The 17662-nt window shown below is 37.5% G+C and overlaps 1 protein-coding gene across 6 annotated transcripts in view; it reads left to right on the top strand.

The window, feature by feature from the left end:
* The window catches only part of LAMA2 (laminin subunit alpha 2), a 515150-nt gene that overhangs the window by 393580 nt on the left and 103908 nt on the right, over positions 1-17662 (top strand). For all 6 annotated transcript variants that reach the window (XM_058172079.1, XM_058172060.1, XM_058172053.1 and 3 more), the window contains 5 exons: positions 437-599; positions 3576-3786; positions 10941-11057; positions 13734-13897; positions 14467-14605. In XM_058172079.1, the coding sequence (XP_058028062.1) occupies positions 437-599; positions 3576-3786; positions 10941-11057; positions 13734-13897; positions 14467-14605 (794 nt within the window). The remainder of the gene's footprint in view (positions 1-436; positions 600-3575; positions 3787-10940; positions 11058-13733; positions 13898-14466; positions 14606-17662) is intronic.

The raw sequence follows: 17662 nt of genomic DNA, 5'->3' as shown, positions 1-17662 counted from the left end.
CACAGTCATGAGAGGGCAGGCAAGGTGAAGCCCCCTTCGACATAAGTGACATCGAGTTGGCCACCCCCACCCAGCCAGTCATTAAGGCAGAGAACCGGTTATTAAAAAATTTGCAGCCCACCACTGCTTGCATACATTATGTAACGTCTGAAATAGTATAGATCTCTTGCTTGAGCAGGGGGTTGGACTAGAAGACCTCCAAGGTCTCTTCCATATCTATTCTGATTGACTTGGGTTGTACAAACAGGTTATGGTCCCATAGATGATGTCCAATCCTGCTGTCTCTTTATTTATTACCAGAGTAATGGAACATATTTCCATTCCCATGCACGAGGAATATCACAGGAACATTTCAATAAATGAAATCAAATCAAATGAATATGCTAAACGTTATCTATTTTGTTGACATTCATAATTTGTCATAATCTTTCTGCAGGTGTAAATGATGCTGCTTTAAAACTGAATGAGACACTTGGGATCCCAGACAAGGCACTTGACAAAAGCTTTCAAGAATTACAAAGTGAAGTTGACAAAATGATGGCAGAACTTAGGAAGAGAAAATTGGAAGTGCAAAAGGCAGTAGCTCAAGATGAATTGGAGTAAGTGGTAAAGGGGAAAATATAAATGAAATAATAGTTGATCTTATTATGTCTGTAATCAAATTTCCTTTCAGATTTAGGAGAAATTGAAATTTCAGTGGCAGTTTAAGACTTCAAATAAAGAACAGAAATTAAAATAACAAAAAAAGTGTTATGTTTGTTTGAGAATAGCTATAACCACTTATCAGTAATATATATTAGTGGTGTATGTATGTGTGTGCGTGTGTGTGAGAGAGAGAGAGAGGGGAGGGAGGGAGGGAGGGAGGATAGATAGATAGATAGATAGATAGATAGATAGATAGATAGATAGATAGATAGATAGATAGATAGATAGATAGATGATGACAGACAGAGAGACAGACATTATGGGACTGGAGACTAAAACATATGAAGAATTGTTGCAGGAATTGGGTAGGTCTAATCTAGTGAAAAGAATGTGAGAATATCTGTGGTGCAATGTTCCAATATCTGAGGGACTGCCACACAGAAGAGGGGATCAATTTATTTTCCAAAGCACCAGAAGGCAAGACAAGAAACAATGGATGGAAACTAATCAAGGAGATAGAAGCAACCTGGAATTAAGGAAAAATTTCCTAATAGTAGGAACAAATAATCAGTGGAACGACTTGCCTTTAGAAGTTGTGAGCGCTCTTTCCTGGCAGACTTTTATGTAGAGACTGGACAGTCACTTTTCTGGAATGGTGTAGGATCTCCTACTTGGCTTCCCAGGTCTCTTCCAACTCTGTTATTCTACTATTAGTATACAAATGAATACAGAAAGAGAAAAAACTCTCAGACAAACAGGGGAAACTTAAAAATATTCAGGCATTAAAGGAAAAGGGAATATTGATAGATTGGTGGCCATATCTACAATTGCAATCCAGATATGAGAAAGACATGGAAGAATTTGGAATTGATATGGAACCAAATCAACTAGACAAATTATTGATAAGCCCAGAAGGAAATTATACAAATACCTACTAGAGTTTGATAGAATGGACAAGGTGGTTAAAGAACCGATGATTGCATGGGCAAAGAATATAGGGCACAATATAGATTTAGATAATTGGGAAATAATTTGGAATAAAAATTTAAAATTAACCAAATCTATTGCTTACAAAGAAAATCAATATAAAATGCTTTACCGCTGGCACCTACCGCCAGATAGGTTGGCCAAAATGTACCCAAACCTAAGTCCAAAGTGTTAGAAATGTAAACAACTTCAAGGTAGCTTCTTTCATGCCTGGTGGATGTGCCCCGAAGTGAAAAAGTACTGGGTTAAGATACAGGGATGGTTACAGGAGATAACAAAATGCCAAATTGAACTAAAGCCAGAAACATTTCTCTTGGGAATGTTTAAGATAAAACTTGAAAAAACCCCAAGATATTTGATTTTTCACATTCTAACAGTGGCAAGGATTACATTCACGCAATATTGGAAACTTAGTAACATACCACCAGAGAGTCTGATTATCCAAAAAGTATATGATTGCGCAGAAATGGATAGGCTTACCATAGAATTACAAGAAAAAGAAGATTCAGAATACTATGTGATCTGGGAAAATTGGTACACATGGACAACTATTAGAAATAGAAAACAAAATATATAGAAGGCTATTGATGATTAGATTTATATAATGTATATAGAAATTATATGGCAGGTAGATCTGAAATATACAATAATGTCACAGTTCTGTTGCATATGTACAATTGTTATAAAAATTGTAATAAAAATAAAATTAAAAAAAGAAAGAAAAACTCTCTCTGTCTCTCTGTCTCCCTCTCTCTTTCTCCCTCCCTCCCTCTGTCTCTCTCCCCTTCCCTCCCTCCCCTCTCTCTGTGTCTCCCTCCCTCCCCCTCTCTCTCTGCCTCTCCCCCCTCTTTCTTCCCTCTCTCTGTCTCCCTCCTTCTCTGTCTCCCGCCCTGTCTTTCTCTCTCCGTCCCTCCCTCCCTCTCTCTTTCTCTCTGTGTGTATGTCTCCCTCTCTTTCTCCTTCCCTCCCTCTCTCTCCTTTTCTCTCTCTCTGTCTCCTCCTCCTCCCTCCCTCTCTCTGTCTCTCTCCCTCCCTCTCTCTGTCTCCTCTCTCTCTGTCTCCTCTCTTTCTCCCTCCTCCTCTCTCTCTGTCTCCTCTCTCTCTCTCTCCTTCCTCCCTCTCTTTCTCTCTCTCCTCCTTCTCTCTCCTTCCCTCCCTCTCTTTCTCTCTCTCTCCCTCCTTCCTCTCTCCCCCCTCCCTATGTCTCTCTCTCTCCTGGATCAATGTCATTCAGGCCTTAATATCCCCAGATTCTATCTATTTTGTATAGCTTTATTAATTTAGAAAAACCTAACCAGAATTTTCTTGGAGTTATTTTTATCCTGAATTATGTTATATTTACAACTATTACCTCAAAAGTGAGTTTAGGAATATATTTTGGAACCATGAAGCTTGAGGAAGCAACAGCTTTGGTCACCTCCATGAAAGGCTCCTTTTTAAAAACCACATAGTTAAAAGTACTGAGTTTAGAGAGTCCCTGGTGAAGTTGGCCACTGAAAATAGAAATTAGATCTGTCAGTCTGGGAATTTCAGCAGAAATGCAGAATTTTGTAGGTGAAATGACTTTCTGCTTCTGTGAATCATCATAAGGAGCCCAGAGGTTGAGATTAGTCTACTTCAAAAGATCTTGAGCTTTATGTTTACAACTCCTTTCTGTATCAGCCTGATTCACTACTCAATTCAAGATCCAATTAAATCCAATGCATATATTTCTACCTTGAACTATTAATGATGTTATGCCTGTATCTGTCAGCAAGAGACAGGCTAAGGAGCTGTTTAGTAGCTGCTAAAACCCGTAAGCATTGCAAAGCAATATCATGAATGAAACATGTCCTAATGGATAGCTGCATAAACTAAGTCCATTTTTAAACACCTATCAGAAGGAGACAGAATGAGCAGAATGCAAACTCTATTATTCAAGATTGTTTATGGTATGGTTGTAGGTCAGCAGAAGACCTCTTGAAAAACATGAACAAGCTATTTGTAGAGCCAAAGAAAAAAACTGAGGACCTGAAAAATGAAGTCAAAGAGAAACTAACAGACTACCATGATAAAATTGATGATGCTCTGAACCTGTTAAGAGAAGCAACTAATAAAATTCGGGAAGCAGACCGATTATCAGCCATCAACCAAAGAAACTTGACGGCAGTAGAGGTGGGTGTTTGGTCATAAAGTCCCTTTTACAGACTTTTTTTTCATGTATAATCAATCAGAGGTGACCTAAACAGGATAAGGAGCTTTATTTTCTAATTAAAAATAAAGCCAAAATACGATGAATATAACTTGGTGAAATCTTTTTTTTTTTTTTTTTTTTTTTTTATAAAAAGTTTTATTTTTACAATCATATCAAATAATTCATCCAATGTACAGTTATATACAATTAGTCGGGCTTGCCCAGTCACCACCACCCTTTTTAACACTCCCTCTTCTACCTTCTTTTACTTTCCAAACCTTCCTCTCCTTCTCTTATCTACATCCACCTCCCTCCACCCTACACCTTCCTTCTCCTCTACTATCCCTCTTCCTTCCTCTTCTCCTCTTTCCTACCTCCTACTCTCTTTCTCCTCCTCACCGTTCTAAAATGGTAACTATGCAGACCCGACCCTACATTAATTATATTTCTTCAATAATCCCTGTACATTAACCATCACTCCATCTCTACCAAACCCCCAATTCCCTCCCCTTACCCCCACCCCCACCCCGACTTCCCAGAACAAAATGCAGGGTATCAAAACTAACAATCATAATCCAAAATAATTCCTAAATTATAATCTTTAGTCACACCACACTTAGTCACACTCTCAATTCCCTCTCCTTCAAAAATATATCTAATACAAAATATTTCCTAAATTTACTCATATGCTATTCGATATTTTTTTATCTGATACTTATTTTAAATATAATCAATCCACATTTTCCATTCTAAAATATATTTTTCTAGTGTATAGTCTTTCAAGTAAGCGGAGATTTTGTCATCTCTGCCAGATTTGATACTTTGAGTGTCCATTTGTTGTTTTGTTTTGTCCATTCTTGATTGTAGGTAATTCTTCTTTCTTCCAATACTGAGCAATCAAAAGTCTTGCGACTGTTATTAAGTTCAAAATCAATTTAGTCTCTATAGCTGTATAGTCCATAATTATTCCTAGTAGAAAGAACTGGAGTAAACTTAATCTTCTTTTTCAAAATATTCTGCATGATCCACCATACTTTAATCCAAAATGCTTTAACTTTTTTACAAGTCCACCATATATGGTAATAAGTAGCATCTTCACAATCGCATCTCCAACATTTAGCAAGATCTAATATGTGTTTCTTGTAAACAGGTAATGTCATTTTTAAATTATTTCAAATAATGAAATACTTTCCTTCTCTTCTGCGGTGAATTCAGGCCATTAACATTCCAAGATAATAGTTTAATTGCCATTATCGGCCAAAGGAAACTTTTGGAACACCAGCCGCAGATCACATTTTACTTTAGGCCTTGCTCCTCCCACTGTTTCCATTGTAGTAGTTGCCAGTTGTTGTTGTGCCTTCATCTCTTGTTCCTTGCGCTTAGCAGCAGCTCTAGTCAGCCTTTGTTCTTTTGAATCTAAACCCGTCGTAGGTATTTCCAACACTTGTAATAAATCTTCTTCCATCACGATCTGCTCTTGTACCTGCTTCACTTCTCTTCCTTCACTTCAGCCTCCTTCTTCTAGCTTCCAATGGGGGAAGACTTCCAACTTTTAATACCTCAACATAAAATTCTCTTGCTTTTCCAACCGTATTGAAACGATGTACTTTCCCTGCATAATATACTATTATACCAGTTGGAATATCCCATCTATATTCAATCTGATGTTTTTTAAGTTCATTCACCAGGAAGGCAAAGTCCTTCCTAGCCCTTAACATTTTGGTGGAATTTCCTTTAATATCAAAATATCTTGACCAGCAATCTGAATCTTCTCCCCTTATATGAAGCTTGCAAAATCTGATTTCTCACTGTTCTGTTTGTAAAATAAATAACAACATCCCTTGGCAACTTTTTTGCCTTGCTATCCAAGAATTCACACGATATATTTTATCAATTTGATAAGCCACATCTGCTGGACGAGCTGCTAATATCTCAGCAAATACTTCAGAAAAATTTCCTTAAATTCTCTTCCTTATTTTCTTTCAAACCTCGAATTCTAAGAGCAAATTCCATATTTCTATATTGTATCAAAACTATTTCATCCTCTGTTTTTCCATTTTACTTTGAAATTCATCCATTTTATTTTCTAATTTTAAATTATGTTGCTTAATTTCTTCAACCTCCTCTTCCAATAAAATCACATTCGTTGCCAAACTTTGTACTGCCATTACAAATCCTTCTTTAACTTCTTTATTTCCCACTTGAATTTCTGATATCTGCTCTTTCATTTCAGACATCTCATCAGTTATTACTTTAAATTTTTCTTCTATAAAGCCTTTTAAGTTCTCTTGTAACGCCTCTAAATTCAATGTTCTAGTCTCTGCTGTATGAGCTGGAGAGGCACCAGCTGATAAAGTTCCAGAGCTCTTTGTTACAGTAGACTTTAATTGTTTGGCTGCCATCTTCTATAAAATTATTTATTTATTTATTTCCAACTTAATATTCACTTTAAATCTTCTTAACCTCTAAGAAACACAGTCTTTTAAAGCAGTATTTAAAAAATCTCCCTAGATTCTATCAGCAGGCAGCAAAGAGTTAAAGCAGCAAGTAACATGCAAATTACCAACTGCAGAGGCACACGCTGAAAGTATCACTTTCGCTTTCCACTCGTTAACTTGTTAACAATTCGCCTCCATTTTCTTGCTGTTTTCAAGCTTGTTACAAAGTATCGGGGAATCGGCTTGGCTACTTGCTTAAAGTTCTCCCACTTTCGTTCTGTCCGGTATAATCCTTTATTGTCCAAAATAAATCTCGGCGTTTGGTCGTGGTGATTGGTTCCGCCAAAGCAGAAGAATCCTCAGATCTGGAGCACTTCGGGTTACTGGAGACTTCCGGTTTGGCACCGTAGGTGATGGCGGTGATCTTTACGATCACCAACCTCTGGATTATGTGGAATCGCTAGGACAGCTTAAATCTGCTGCCCAGCGGTTCGGAAAACCCCCTCTTCGGGAGAAGGAGAAGGGGTGAGCTGAGGGCAGAGGTTGAATTTCCCTAAAGCCCCTGAGAAAAAAGGGGTTTGAAGGGTTAAGTTCCCTCCAGTAACTTGGTGAAATCTTTGATATATTATTTAAATTACTATTTGAAGTAAGTTACAGCAGCAAAAATGTTATTGAAATACAAAGAAAATGGAAAGAAACTCTAGTGACTAGTTCATGGTTAATATATAATACATATAATGTATAGTAATTCAAATAAACTAAACCCCTTAGAGCCCTGAATAGCCATTACTTCACATTCTATGTTGATATTCTATTCACATGCACACAGAGAGAGACAGTTAATCTTCAATATTAGTATGGCTACACTTTCTTTCCTCTCGTGCTCTCAAGTAAGGAATTAAAATGGGTACAGTGTATGCAAATTCACATTATAAATCAAGCCATCATATATCTTTTGTAGTTAAGTGATGTAAATGATTTTCCTTGATTTGAATTTAATTGCCATGACTTGAAAGCACATTATACTGTACATTAACAAATGCTTAGCCATGACAGTAAGAGCAAAGTCAACCTCAAATGAAGATAAATGTGTTCAGTTTCTTGTTTATGTCTCACTCATGTTTTGCCTGAAGGCAAATATTAATCCAATGGTAGCAGTTTCCATAAATATGCTTCAAAGCTACATGGGGTAACAGTCTAAAGGGTAGTATTGCTTCTCAGTCAGCTTTTAAGGTAGGAAGAAGAAAATACTATTGTTACAGACACCCATCCATAACCACACTCAGAGAGGGAGGGAGGGAGGGAGAGGAGAGGAGAGGAGAGGAGAGGAGAGGAGAGGAGAGAAAGAGAGAGATACTGTATAGAGCTTGTGCCAAAGGTTAGGTTCATAGGCCAATCACAATATATTTAATTATTTGTTCAGAGAAAATGTTATTGTACTTGGGAATGTTCAAAGGTCATATATCAAATGAGGAAGTGTTTAAAGGAAAACAGCAACCAGTCTGAATGTAATTTATACTATAATTTGTCTATGGGGGCTAATTTTGGTTACAAAGTGAATGCATATATACACATAGTACACAAATGTGTAGAAACATTTTTTAAAAATTTGAGTTTATGTGATTCCTATCAAAGCAAAAAAAAATAGATTTCTGGAATACTTTTTATCAAGTGTCATGACACCATGTTTCAAATCATGAAAATACACTTTTGTTGTTTAGTTTGTTGTTTTGTTGTTTGACTTGTATGTATAAAATCTGCAGGAATTTCTTTTTTTTCCCTTCATCTTGAAGAACTATATTAATCTTTGGGCGATTAAAGCTTTAGAAATTATTTGGAATAATTACTTTAGATTTTGTACAAACAAACCAGTTCTCTGCTGTTTATTAAGGCATGCTGTTTTTCTTTCTGGCTTCAGCCTCAACCTGAAAAAGGATATTACTGCTTTAATAAATTGAAACATTTAAAAAATGTATCTTTAATGCCTGTCTTAAAGTAATTTGGAAGCCTGAATTATATCCAGAGCAGTTCTTCCAAGTCGCTTTCAAATTGTCCAGTACTGTATTCATATCTAATTAAATGCAATTCAGTCCAGAGATAATTGTGTCCAATTTCTAGGGAATCCCAGAATGGACCACTTAACAATATTTAGTCAAAAATCAGAGGAATATAGCAGAGGCATGGTCAAAGCTGGGAAGTTATCAAGGTTTAGTCAAAAAACAAGAGAAGAAGCAGGAAAGGCCAGGCAGAGATTTTTCCCTGGAAATTAATTTCTGAGAATAAGGTAATGTCTGTAAGGCTATTTCGATCTTGAACCACCAGTATGGGCTGCTTAAAATAAATGGACATTGTTCAGAAATGGGACTTTGAGCATCAGCATCCATAGACATCTGCTTTGTCAATCTACAGGCTGTAAGGAAAATACCTCTGTGTTTGGCAAGTAAATTACCTTTAGCATCATTAGCTTTCTGATAAAATGTTTTTGTAATAGGAAACATTGTAGAAGGTCTTTTTTTTTAATTTTCTGGGTTTCTAATGCTGCTTCCATCTCTAAATAGCCTCCATATCCCACAACCATTAAAAAGATGTATAAATAAGAGTAGAATAGCAATCATCATAACAAATAACAACATTCCTAGTGAACTAGGGCATAATGAAAGTTCAATTAAATAAAATGTTCCACAGTAAGAGGTGACAACCTCCTCACATATCAGCTGCCAGGTCAGCAAAAACACACAGATTTTCATGACCTCCTTGAAGCTTAGGGTTGAGTTAGTTGGACTTCAAGGGGAAGGTTGTTCCAGAGAAGGAGAATAACCATTGAAAAGGTCCACCTTTGTCCCTGTTGATGCCATTTGTGAAAGTTGAGTCTCCTTCAAGTCAAGCTTGACTTCTGAAGACTTGAAATTTTATTTTTTAATTTCATCCCTCAGTTTAATCTTCTAAAACATGGTAAACTTTCCCAAAATTATATAGTCATACATTTTATCATAAACTATAACTTGAAGACACACATTTCTTTATTTTCATATAAGGACTGGTTAAGGACAAAAACGTGCATTGGTCCATGCAGATTTAACATTTGTTTGCTACTTCTTAAACACTCTTTTCAAGATTGATGAGGATGTACAGTAGTCGTGCGGGACAAGTGCACAATTCCTAGGAAAATGCAGCTTTTTTAGGAAGTTGCAGATAGATACTAAGTACAGGTAGTCTTTGAGTTACAATAGCAATTGGGATTGGAATTTCCATCCCTAAGTGATGTGGTAAAACCCAACATCACATGACCGTACCACTTAACGATGGCATTTCTACAGTTGCCCATTATTAAGTGAGGATCATTAAATAAGTGCTTCCTTGCAACTTCCTGCCTGTTTCCAACAGCCAAAGTCAGTAAGGAATCTGCCAAATTCCAGGGGGCTTGCAAGTAGGCTGGCAAGCAGGTAAATGGCTGCACAAGTGACCAGGGAAGCACAGCACAAACATGCTGGGGCTTGGGGTAGCTGCTGCTGGGTCAGGGAGGATATGCTGGGGAAGTACAGCTTGAGTGCAGTAAAGCTCAGGGAAGGCATGCAAGTGGTGATTTATCCAAGCAACTTGTTGACGTAGCTAAAAGTACCCCACCTATGAGAATTAAAATCTTGTTGTATGAACAAAATGCAAAACAATGCCGTTGCTAGTAAATTGGATATAAGTGTCATTTGTATGTACAGTATGTGTGTGTGCATGTGTGTGTGTGTTCTATATATGTATATTCTATATAGAATAGAATAGAATAGAATAGAATAGAATAGAATAGAATAGAATAGAATAGAATAGAATAGAATAGAATAGAATAGAATTCTTTATTGGCCAAGTGTGATTGGACACAGAAGGAGTGTGTGTGTGTGTGTGTGTGTGTGTGTGTGTGTAGGTCTTTGGTTATTCAGGCTGGTGTTTACAGCTTCATGCTTCTAGGAGCTTCCTAGAAGCATGAAGCTGTAAACACCAGCCTGAACAGGACAAATGAGACTTTGTCGAAACGTCGCCAAGACACTTCCAATTTTACACAGGAGAAAACCCGAATAACCAAAGACCTACATACAAACACCTGTGAAAACCTAAGAAAACAAATACACACACACACACACACAAGTAATATACATATTCATATTCATATTCATATACATATACATATAAATATACATACACATATACATACACACAGTGTGTGTGTGTGTGTGTGTGTGTGTGTGTGTGTGTGTGTGTGTGTGCACTGTGTTTCCCCGAAAATAAGACCCTGTCTTATATTTTTTGGAACCCCAAAATAAGTTCTTGGCCTTATTTTCAGGGAGGTCTTATTATTTTGGGGTGTGTGGAACAAAATGGGGATCCTCTTGCCATCTTACCTGATTTCCAGCTCTGTTTCCCTAACCTTAACCCTAACCCAAGAAATGGCTGGAACTGGCTGCACATGCGTTTAAATAGTTTCCAGGAGGGCTTATTTTCGGAGGAGGGTTTATTTTCGGGGAAGGACTTATTATCCCCGGACGTCTTATTTTTGGGGAAACACGGTGTATGCATACATACATACATACATACATACATACATACATACATACATACACTAACCTACATCATCACTATCATCATCATTATGGGAATGTGATGTTTTATTAATATGTAAAATCACATGTGTTTCTATATTTTTCATATAGAAAAAGAAGCAAGCTATAGAAAATGGACGGCAGGAAACTGAAAATACTCTAAGAGAAGGAAATGACATCCTTGGTGAAACTAATGAACTTGCAAATGGAATCAATTTGGCTGTGGAGGTAAAATGTGATATATGTTTTAAGGGTGGAGACTAAAATGCAGTGCAACGTAAAAGAGAATCAGCAGGCAATAAAAAAAATATAATTTCTATTTTCAGATAGACTAAGTAGTAGAGATATAGAGGATATGGCCAAGCTAAATGTGTTAGAGGAGAAATGGAAACAAAAATATCTTCCAAAGATTAAAATGACAAGTTTGAATGGCAGGATTCCTTTATATTTGAATATGAGTAATTAATTACGGTAGCATATATTTTTGCAAATTGTTGTCTTTTTTAATGCAGTAGTGAAAAAATAACCTTATGGCTTTAATTTCCTGAGTATGTGAGATACTCAATACCAAAAACAAATCAGTCAAAAATGACCCTTGCAAATTAGATTTTGTAATTCAACTGTTACTTCTGAGATGCTTGGAAAAGGGGAGCATTTTCCTTGTAGAGGAAGGAAGCTGAAGATAATGCCACTAACCAATTGTTTAGGGAATCAATGAACTTCCCTTCATTGATTGGAAAAATGTTTGGGATTCTTCAGTACTACAAATTTCAATGAAGAAAAGTATGTTTCACAAATATCACAAGGCAAGCCGCAACTTTTGTACTTGCATCAGACAAAAGTATGCCAATCCCGTGGTTGGTTTCATGATATATGTCAACATTTCTCCCACTTGTCCTTCCATGTAGACACCTATGGATGTTTTAATTTGGCCTCAAGCATTTAAGCAATTGATCATGATGTCCAATGTTCTGCTCCAGTCATTTGGTTTCATGGGTTTATAATTCTGCTATATTATCCCAAGAATATTTGAGATGTGAGTGAGGCAAGAATGCAGACTGGACCTGACAGTAGCCTTTGCACCCACCCTAAAAGTCAATTCATTTTATTCCTAGAGAGAGAAGATGTTCTAATCATATTCATTGTGTGTGCTATTCCTCACTATGGGCCTTTTCTGACTTGCATTTAAGTTTGGGACCATGAAGGCAACTACTCTTTTTATTACATGGAAATAATGTTACTAGGTCAAGTTAGATTTTCAACGTGCCAAACCAGTGGTGAAATCCAATTTTTTTTTACTATTGGTGCACATCGTGTGGTTTGGTGGGCATGGCAGGGGCAGGATACTGCAAAATCTCCATTCCCTCCCCACTCCTGGGGGAAGGATATTGCAAAATCTCCATTCCCACCCCACTCTGGGGCCAGCCAGAGGTGGTATTTGCCAGTTCTCCGAACTGCTCAAAATTTCTGCTACCAGTTCTCCAGAACCTGTCAGAACCTGCTGGATTTCACCTCTGTGCTAAACGCATTCTAAGTGCAACTTCAGGGGGAGGGGAGGAAATGCATGGGCACTTCATCAAGCTTTTCTACGGACAGGGAAATGGAATCTAGTGAAATGGCAGTTTCCCAGGAAGGAGGAAGCACAACCAAGGGGGAGGATGAGAGAAGAGACAAAGCCCAAAATTGGCTTGGAGAAGGAAGAGATTTAGGAAACCCATCCCTAGAATCTTCCAGGGTGTATCTGTTAGGTTTAGAGCAGGGGTGAAATCCACTTATCTTTACTGCCGGTTTGCAAGTGGGAGCCCTTGCACGTGACACCTCTGCTCAGGCGCAGGACTTTATATGCATGCGCAGAGCATAAAAAATGGAACATGATGACGTCCGGGCGGGTAGGCAGAACTTCCTGCCACTGGCACTACCAATTTGCCGGAGCTGGATAGAACCGGCTGCATTTCACTACTGGTTTAGAATAGTATAGCTTAAATCTGGCAAGATTCTGTCTGTATGGTGTGAATAAGTAAATAAGTGGATCGTGGCTGGATTGCTCTATGTTGTTCTTAGACTGGATGTTACAGTAGCCTTTGTATCTACCCTAAAAATCAATTCATTTTACTTCCTGGAGAGAGAAGATGTTCTAACCACATTCATTGTATATGCTAGTCCTCATTAAGGGCCTTTTCTGACTTACTTTTAAGTATGGAACAAACATGTCCAGGCAACCTCTTTGTTTTGCCCTGTTCTCACAATGTTGTGTTTGTCTCATTATATTTTGATGAAAGCCTTCAATCTTGCAAATGCCTCCTGCCTTAAAAGAGGGCAGCCTGTGTTCTCACAGTTCCATGTTAGATTGGTTTGTCTTTCTGATTCTAATCAGAAACAAATAAATACTATGCATAGAGAATTGGTTCTGGAAAATTCATGAAGAACAGTTTTATCAATTATAATGTATTTCACAGCATGCTTTAGCTGAAGGCATAAGTTGAAATGTGCTTTTTCGCTAATGGGTTCCTCTCATATCTAATTGGGTAAATTACTTTTCATTATGCCTTTAAGCAAATAAAACCCAAGAAATATCATTTCGAATGTAACTGAGGTGAGAGTGCTGATGAAATAACAGTTTTGTATTAATTAACAAATCCTACTTTGTATTCTGATAAGATCTGATTAGTTAAGTCTGTGTAGTCAAGAGGTCTGTAAAAGTTCAGTTCAGCTTTGAGACCAAGCAGGTAGAATCTTAAAACTAAGAAATCTAAACTATAGGTGTCAACATTTATTTAATGGAGGATAAAACTCATTGATTCATTTCAGTATAATAGGAAAATAATCTTGTTACAAGGGGCTATAATTTCAGTGCTTAAATGCTCGGTTACTTAAACATGCTTCTTTTTTTTTTCTGCTTCTTAGAACATAGATAATATTAAGAACGAAATAGGCCCACTGTCAGTTGAGCTAAAAGATAAAATAGATAATCTGTCTGGAAATATCAAAAATAAGAAGCTTCCAGAAAAGGTACTGCAGGCAGAAGCCCATGCTGCCCAGCTGAACGATTCATCTGCTATTTTGGATGGGTAAGTTGACAAGATTGTTATTTCACTTTCATTGACTCTAGAATTTGGTAGCTGGGAAAATAGAGGAAACATTTTCTCCTTTTTAATGTTTAATTAAACAGGTATCCTGAAACTCCATTATCATGATTGGGTAAGCTTTCCCAAGGTAAGATGGCAATGTCCCACTCTTCCCAAAGAAATAGACTGACTTTAGTTTTTGATAAATAGAAAGAAAAAAATAAGAGAGGGAAAGAATTTCCAACAAAATTAAATCCTTCGACCTTTGGAGTGTACAGTCAATGATCTTTAGCATTAGATGAGTGTTTCATGTTGTGACATTGCAGTATTCTTGTTCTATGGCCTAATTTCAATCATGTCAGGTTTGTTTTGTTTTGTTGCTGTTTTCTTTTCCCGGCTAGAAGCAACCTGTAAATTGAAAATCTGTGCATGTCTACACAAAAGAAAATCTGCCCGAGTCCTGTAGGGAATACCTATGTGCAAAAAGACATTAATACATATAGGTCTAGAATTAGCATCTGAAATTCCCCCTTGAATTTTTAGAAGTTGAATATATATGTTTTTCCTAACAGAATCCTTGATGAAGCTAAAAACCTCTCCTTCAATGCAACAATAGCTTTTAAGGCTTACAGCAATATCAAGGATCATATTGATGAAGCGGATGCAATTTCTAAAGATGCTAAAGCTCGTGCCAATGAAGCCATACAACTGGTAAGGAAAAATCTCTTGAGGACCTAAATGGAAACCACTCTCTCAAATAATATTCTTCAGTGCTTAGATACTAGTATTGTCCTTCTATTTCTCAGCCATTATTTATCATATATTATAGGTTAGTGTATTACAAAGTTTAATACAACTGCTAATAAACATCTATCAAGAAATCTTAAGCAATGGCTCAAATCATCTTGGTAAATTAAACCTAGTTACTCTACACCAGTGGTGGGATTCAGCCCGTTCGCACCACTTCGGGAGAACCGGTTGTTAACTATCTGAGCAGTTTGGCAAACTGGTTGTTGGAAGAAATCATTAGGTCAGAGAACCGGTTGTTAAATTACATGAATCCCACCACTGCTCTACACACAACAAACTCTTCAAAATAAAATAGATTCTACTGTTTTACTCAAAACATTTGAGTTATTTCTTGCAGGAATTCTATAAAATAGCTTTATCCATCTGAACCAGACAGCTACAGTATAATAAGCATCAGTAAAGTATAAACAAACTACTGTTATTATTATTTAGCTTATTAAATCTCATCTCAGTAGCCAGATTAGTTTTACAGATTCTTTCCCCAACTGATATGCGAAGGAAGTTTCTGATAGTGGACCAAGAGAAGGACTTTGCAAATGATTTTGATGCCTTTGAAGAGTCTTTGTAACCAAATTAATCTATTTATAGGACTTTTCTCTTTCTGTTTTCTTTATGGCCATAACTAAGCTAAGCTTATACTCTAATATATATTTACTATCACAGTAAATCATTCTTATTTACTTTCTTTTCCCTTTGTTTTTGGCTCTTCTTTCACATTTTTTATTTTATATACATACATATACATATACATATACATATACATATACATATACATATACATATATATTATTTGTAGATTTTCACGGGTATAGGTATGTAGGTCTTGGCGTATTCGGGTCTTTTCCCATGTAAGGTTGAGAGTATCTTGGTGACGTTTCGACGAGGTCTCACTCGTCATCTTCAGGCTGGTGCTTACGGCTTTGTGCTTGTGTGAGCAAAGTCTGGTTGGAGCTGCCGTCTCTCTATAAATACTGGTGGGGAGGTTCGGAGTGCTGGCTTTGTTTCTGTAAGCAGGTTGGTTGGCTGTGTTGTTACATCTTGATTGGTTGGTGGAATTGATGTTTGCAGATTAGTCAGCTGTTTCGTAGCATCCTGTGTGGGTGTGGTCCTAGTTGTGTGCCCCTTAGCCTTCTGTGTTATGATGACCTGGGTAATGGGCTGTGTGATAACATCCTGAGCTCTGGTATTGTGACATCCTGAGTCTTGTGCTGTAACATCCTGGGTGGTTAGTTGTGTTGTAACATCCTGAGCTTTAGTGTTGTGACTTCTTGAGTCTTGTGATGTAGTGTCTAGAGTAGATGGCTGTGATGCAACATCCCAGGTTTTGGTTTGGCTCCGAGTCTGAGGTCTTGTCATGTGTTCATAGTGTGTGTCAGTTTGCTTTGTGTGGAGATCGGAGGGTGGGGGGCAGAAGCTGTGGTGCCAATGTGGTCTGGCTTCTGGATGGTGGTTGTATTTGGTCTGTGGGATGGGTTTGGGTTTGAATCTGGTGAGGGTGATTGGTGGTGGTGGCATCATGTGTTATCCTGGGTCCAGTGTCAGTTTTCATGGCTGGGACTCGTTTGTTGACTAGGGCTAGTTTTCAGATGTCTGGTAGGCGGGAGTTATCATTGTTTGTTCATGTTGTAGGGGTGTTTCTCTATTTCAATGGTCTCCATAATTATTCTCTTGTTGTAGTGTTCAGTTTTGGAGATTAGTTTGGTTCCTTCAAAATCAATTTCATGTCCTGTGGTTTTAAGATGCTGGAAAAGGGAGGAGGTTTTTTTTCCCTTTTCTGACTGCGTTCTTGTGTACTGCGATGCGTGCATTTATTCTCTATTAGTTTGTCTAATGTATGTGGCTGGGCAGATTTTGCATGGTATTTCATAGACTCCTTGGTTTTCTAGATGGATCTTGTCTTTGGGGTTTCTTAAGATGTTGGCTATTTTTTGGTCTGTGCTGAAGCCTGTCTTGATGTTGTGTTTGTGGAGAATTTTGCTGATTTATATCTGTGGTGCCTTTGATGTATGGGAGGAGGACGATGCTCTTGTCTTGTTCTGTGTCTTGGTTCTTGGGGATGTCTCTCTTTGGATTAGGTTGGTAATTGTGTTTCGAGATCAATACGTTTGTGAGAGTGTGTAATTCAGTTTTCAGGTGGTCTTTGTCGGCAAGGTGTTTCGTTCTGGAGATGTTACAACACAACTAACAACCCAGGATGTTACAGCACAAGACTCAGGATGTCACAATACCAGAACTCAGGATGTTAACATACAGCCCATTACCAAGTCGTCATAACACAGAAAACTAAGGGCCACACAACTAGGACCACACCCACACAGGATGCTACGAACAGCTGACTAATCTGCAAACATCAATTCCACCAATCAATCAAGATGTAACAACAAAGCCAACCAACCCACTTATAGCAACAAAGCCAGCATTCCCCACTTCCCCACCAATATTTATAGAGAGACGGCAGCTCCAACCACGCTTTGCTCGCACAAAGCCATAAGCACCAGCCTGAATATGATGAGTGAGACCTCGTCGAAACGTCGCCAAGATACTCTCAACCTTACATGGGAAAAGACCCAAATACGCCAAAACCTACACACACACATATATCACATATTATATATATATATATAATATATAATATATTTATTAGTTACAAATAACTTAAGGAGGCAAACATAGCCAACACACCTATCTCCTCCTATTGCTGTGATTTGCCTTTATTGGCAAATTCACAATATAATATACATTACAGTAAGTCCATTGCCATATGAATTTTCACATCCTTCCATACCCAAATTTCACATTTTTTTTCATGGATAATTCATCTATTTAATCCCAATTGTCTAGCATGTTCATCCCATGCTTGCTTTCATCTGGTGTTTTTTTTATATATCAATCAGATAGTTCAATAAGGAATTTACACTAAATAACCTTTTATTTAGTGGTGTAAAATGTCACATGCCT

Source organism: Ahaetulla prasina, chromosome 1, assembly GCF_028640845.1.
Source record: "Ahaetulla prasina isolate Xishuangbanna chromosome 1, ASM2864084v1, whole genome shotgun sequence".
Lineage (NCBI taxonomy): Eukaryota > Metazoa > Chordata > Lepidosauria > Squamata > Colubridae > Ahaetulla > Ahaetulla prasina.
The sequence above is the reverse complement of the archived record's forward strand: the minus strand, read 5'-3'. Positions and strand labels throughout refer to the sequence as shown.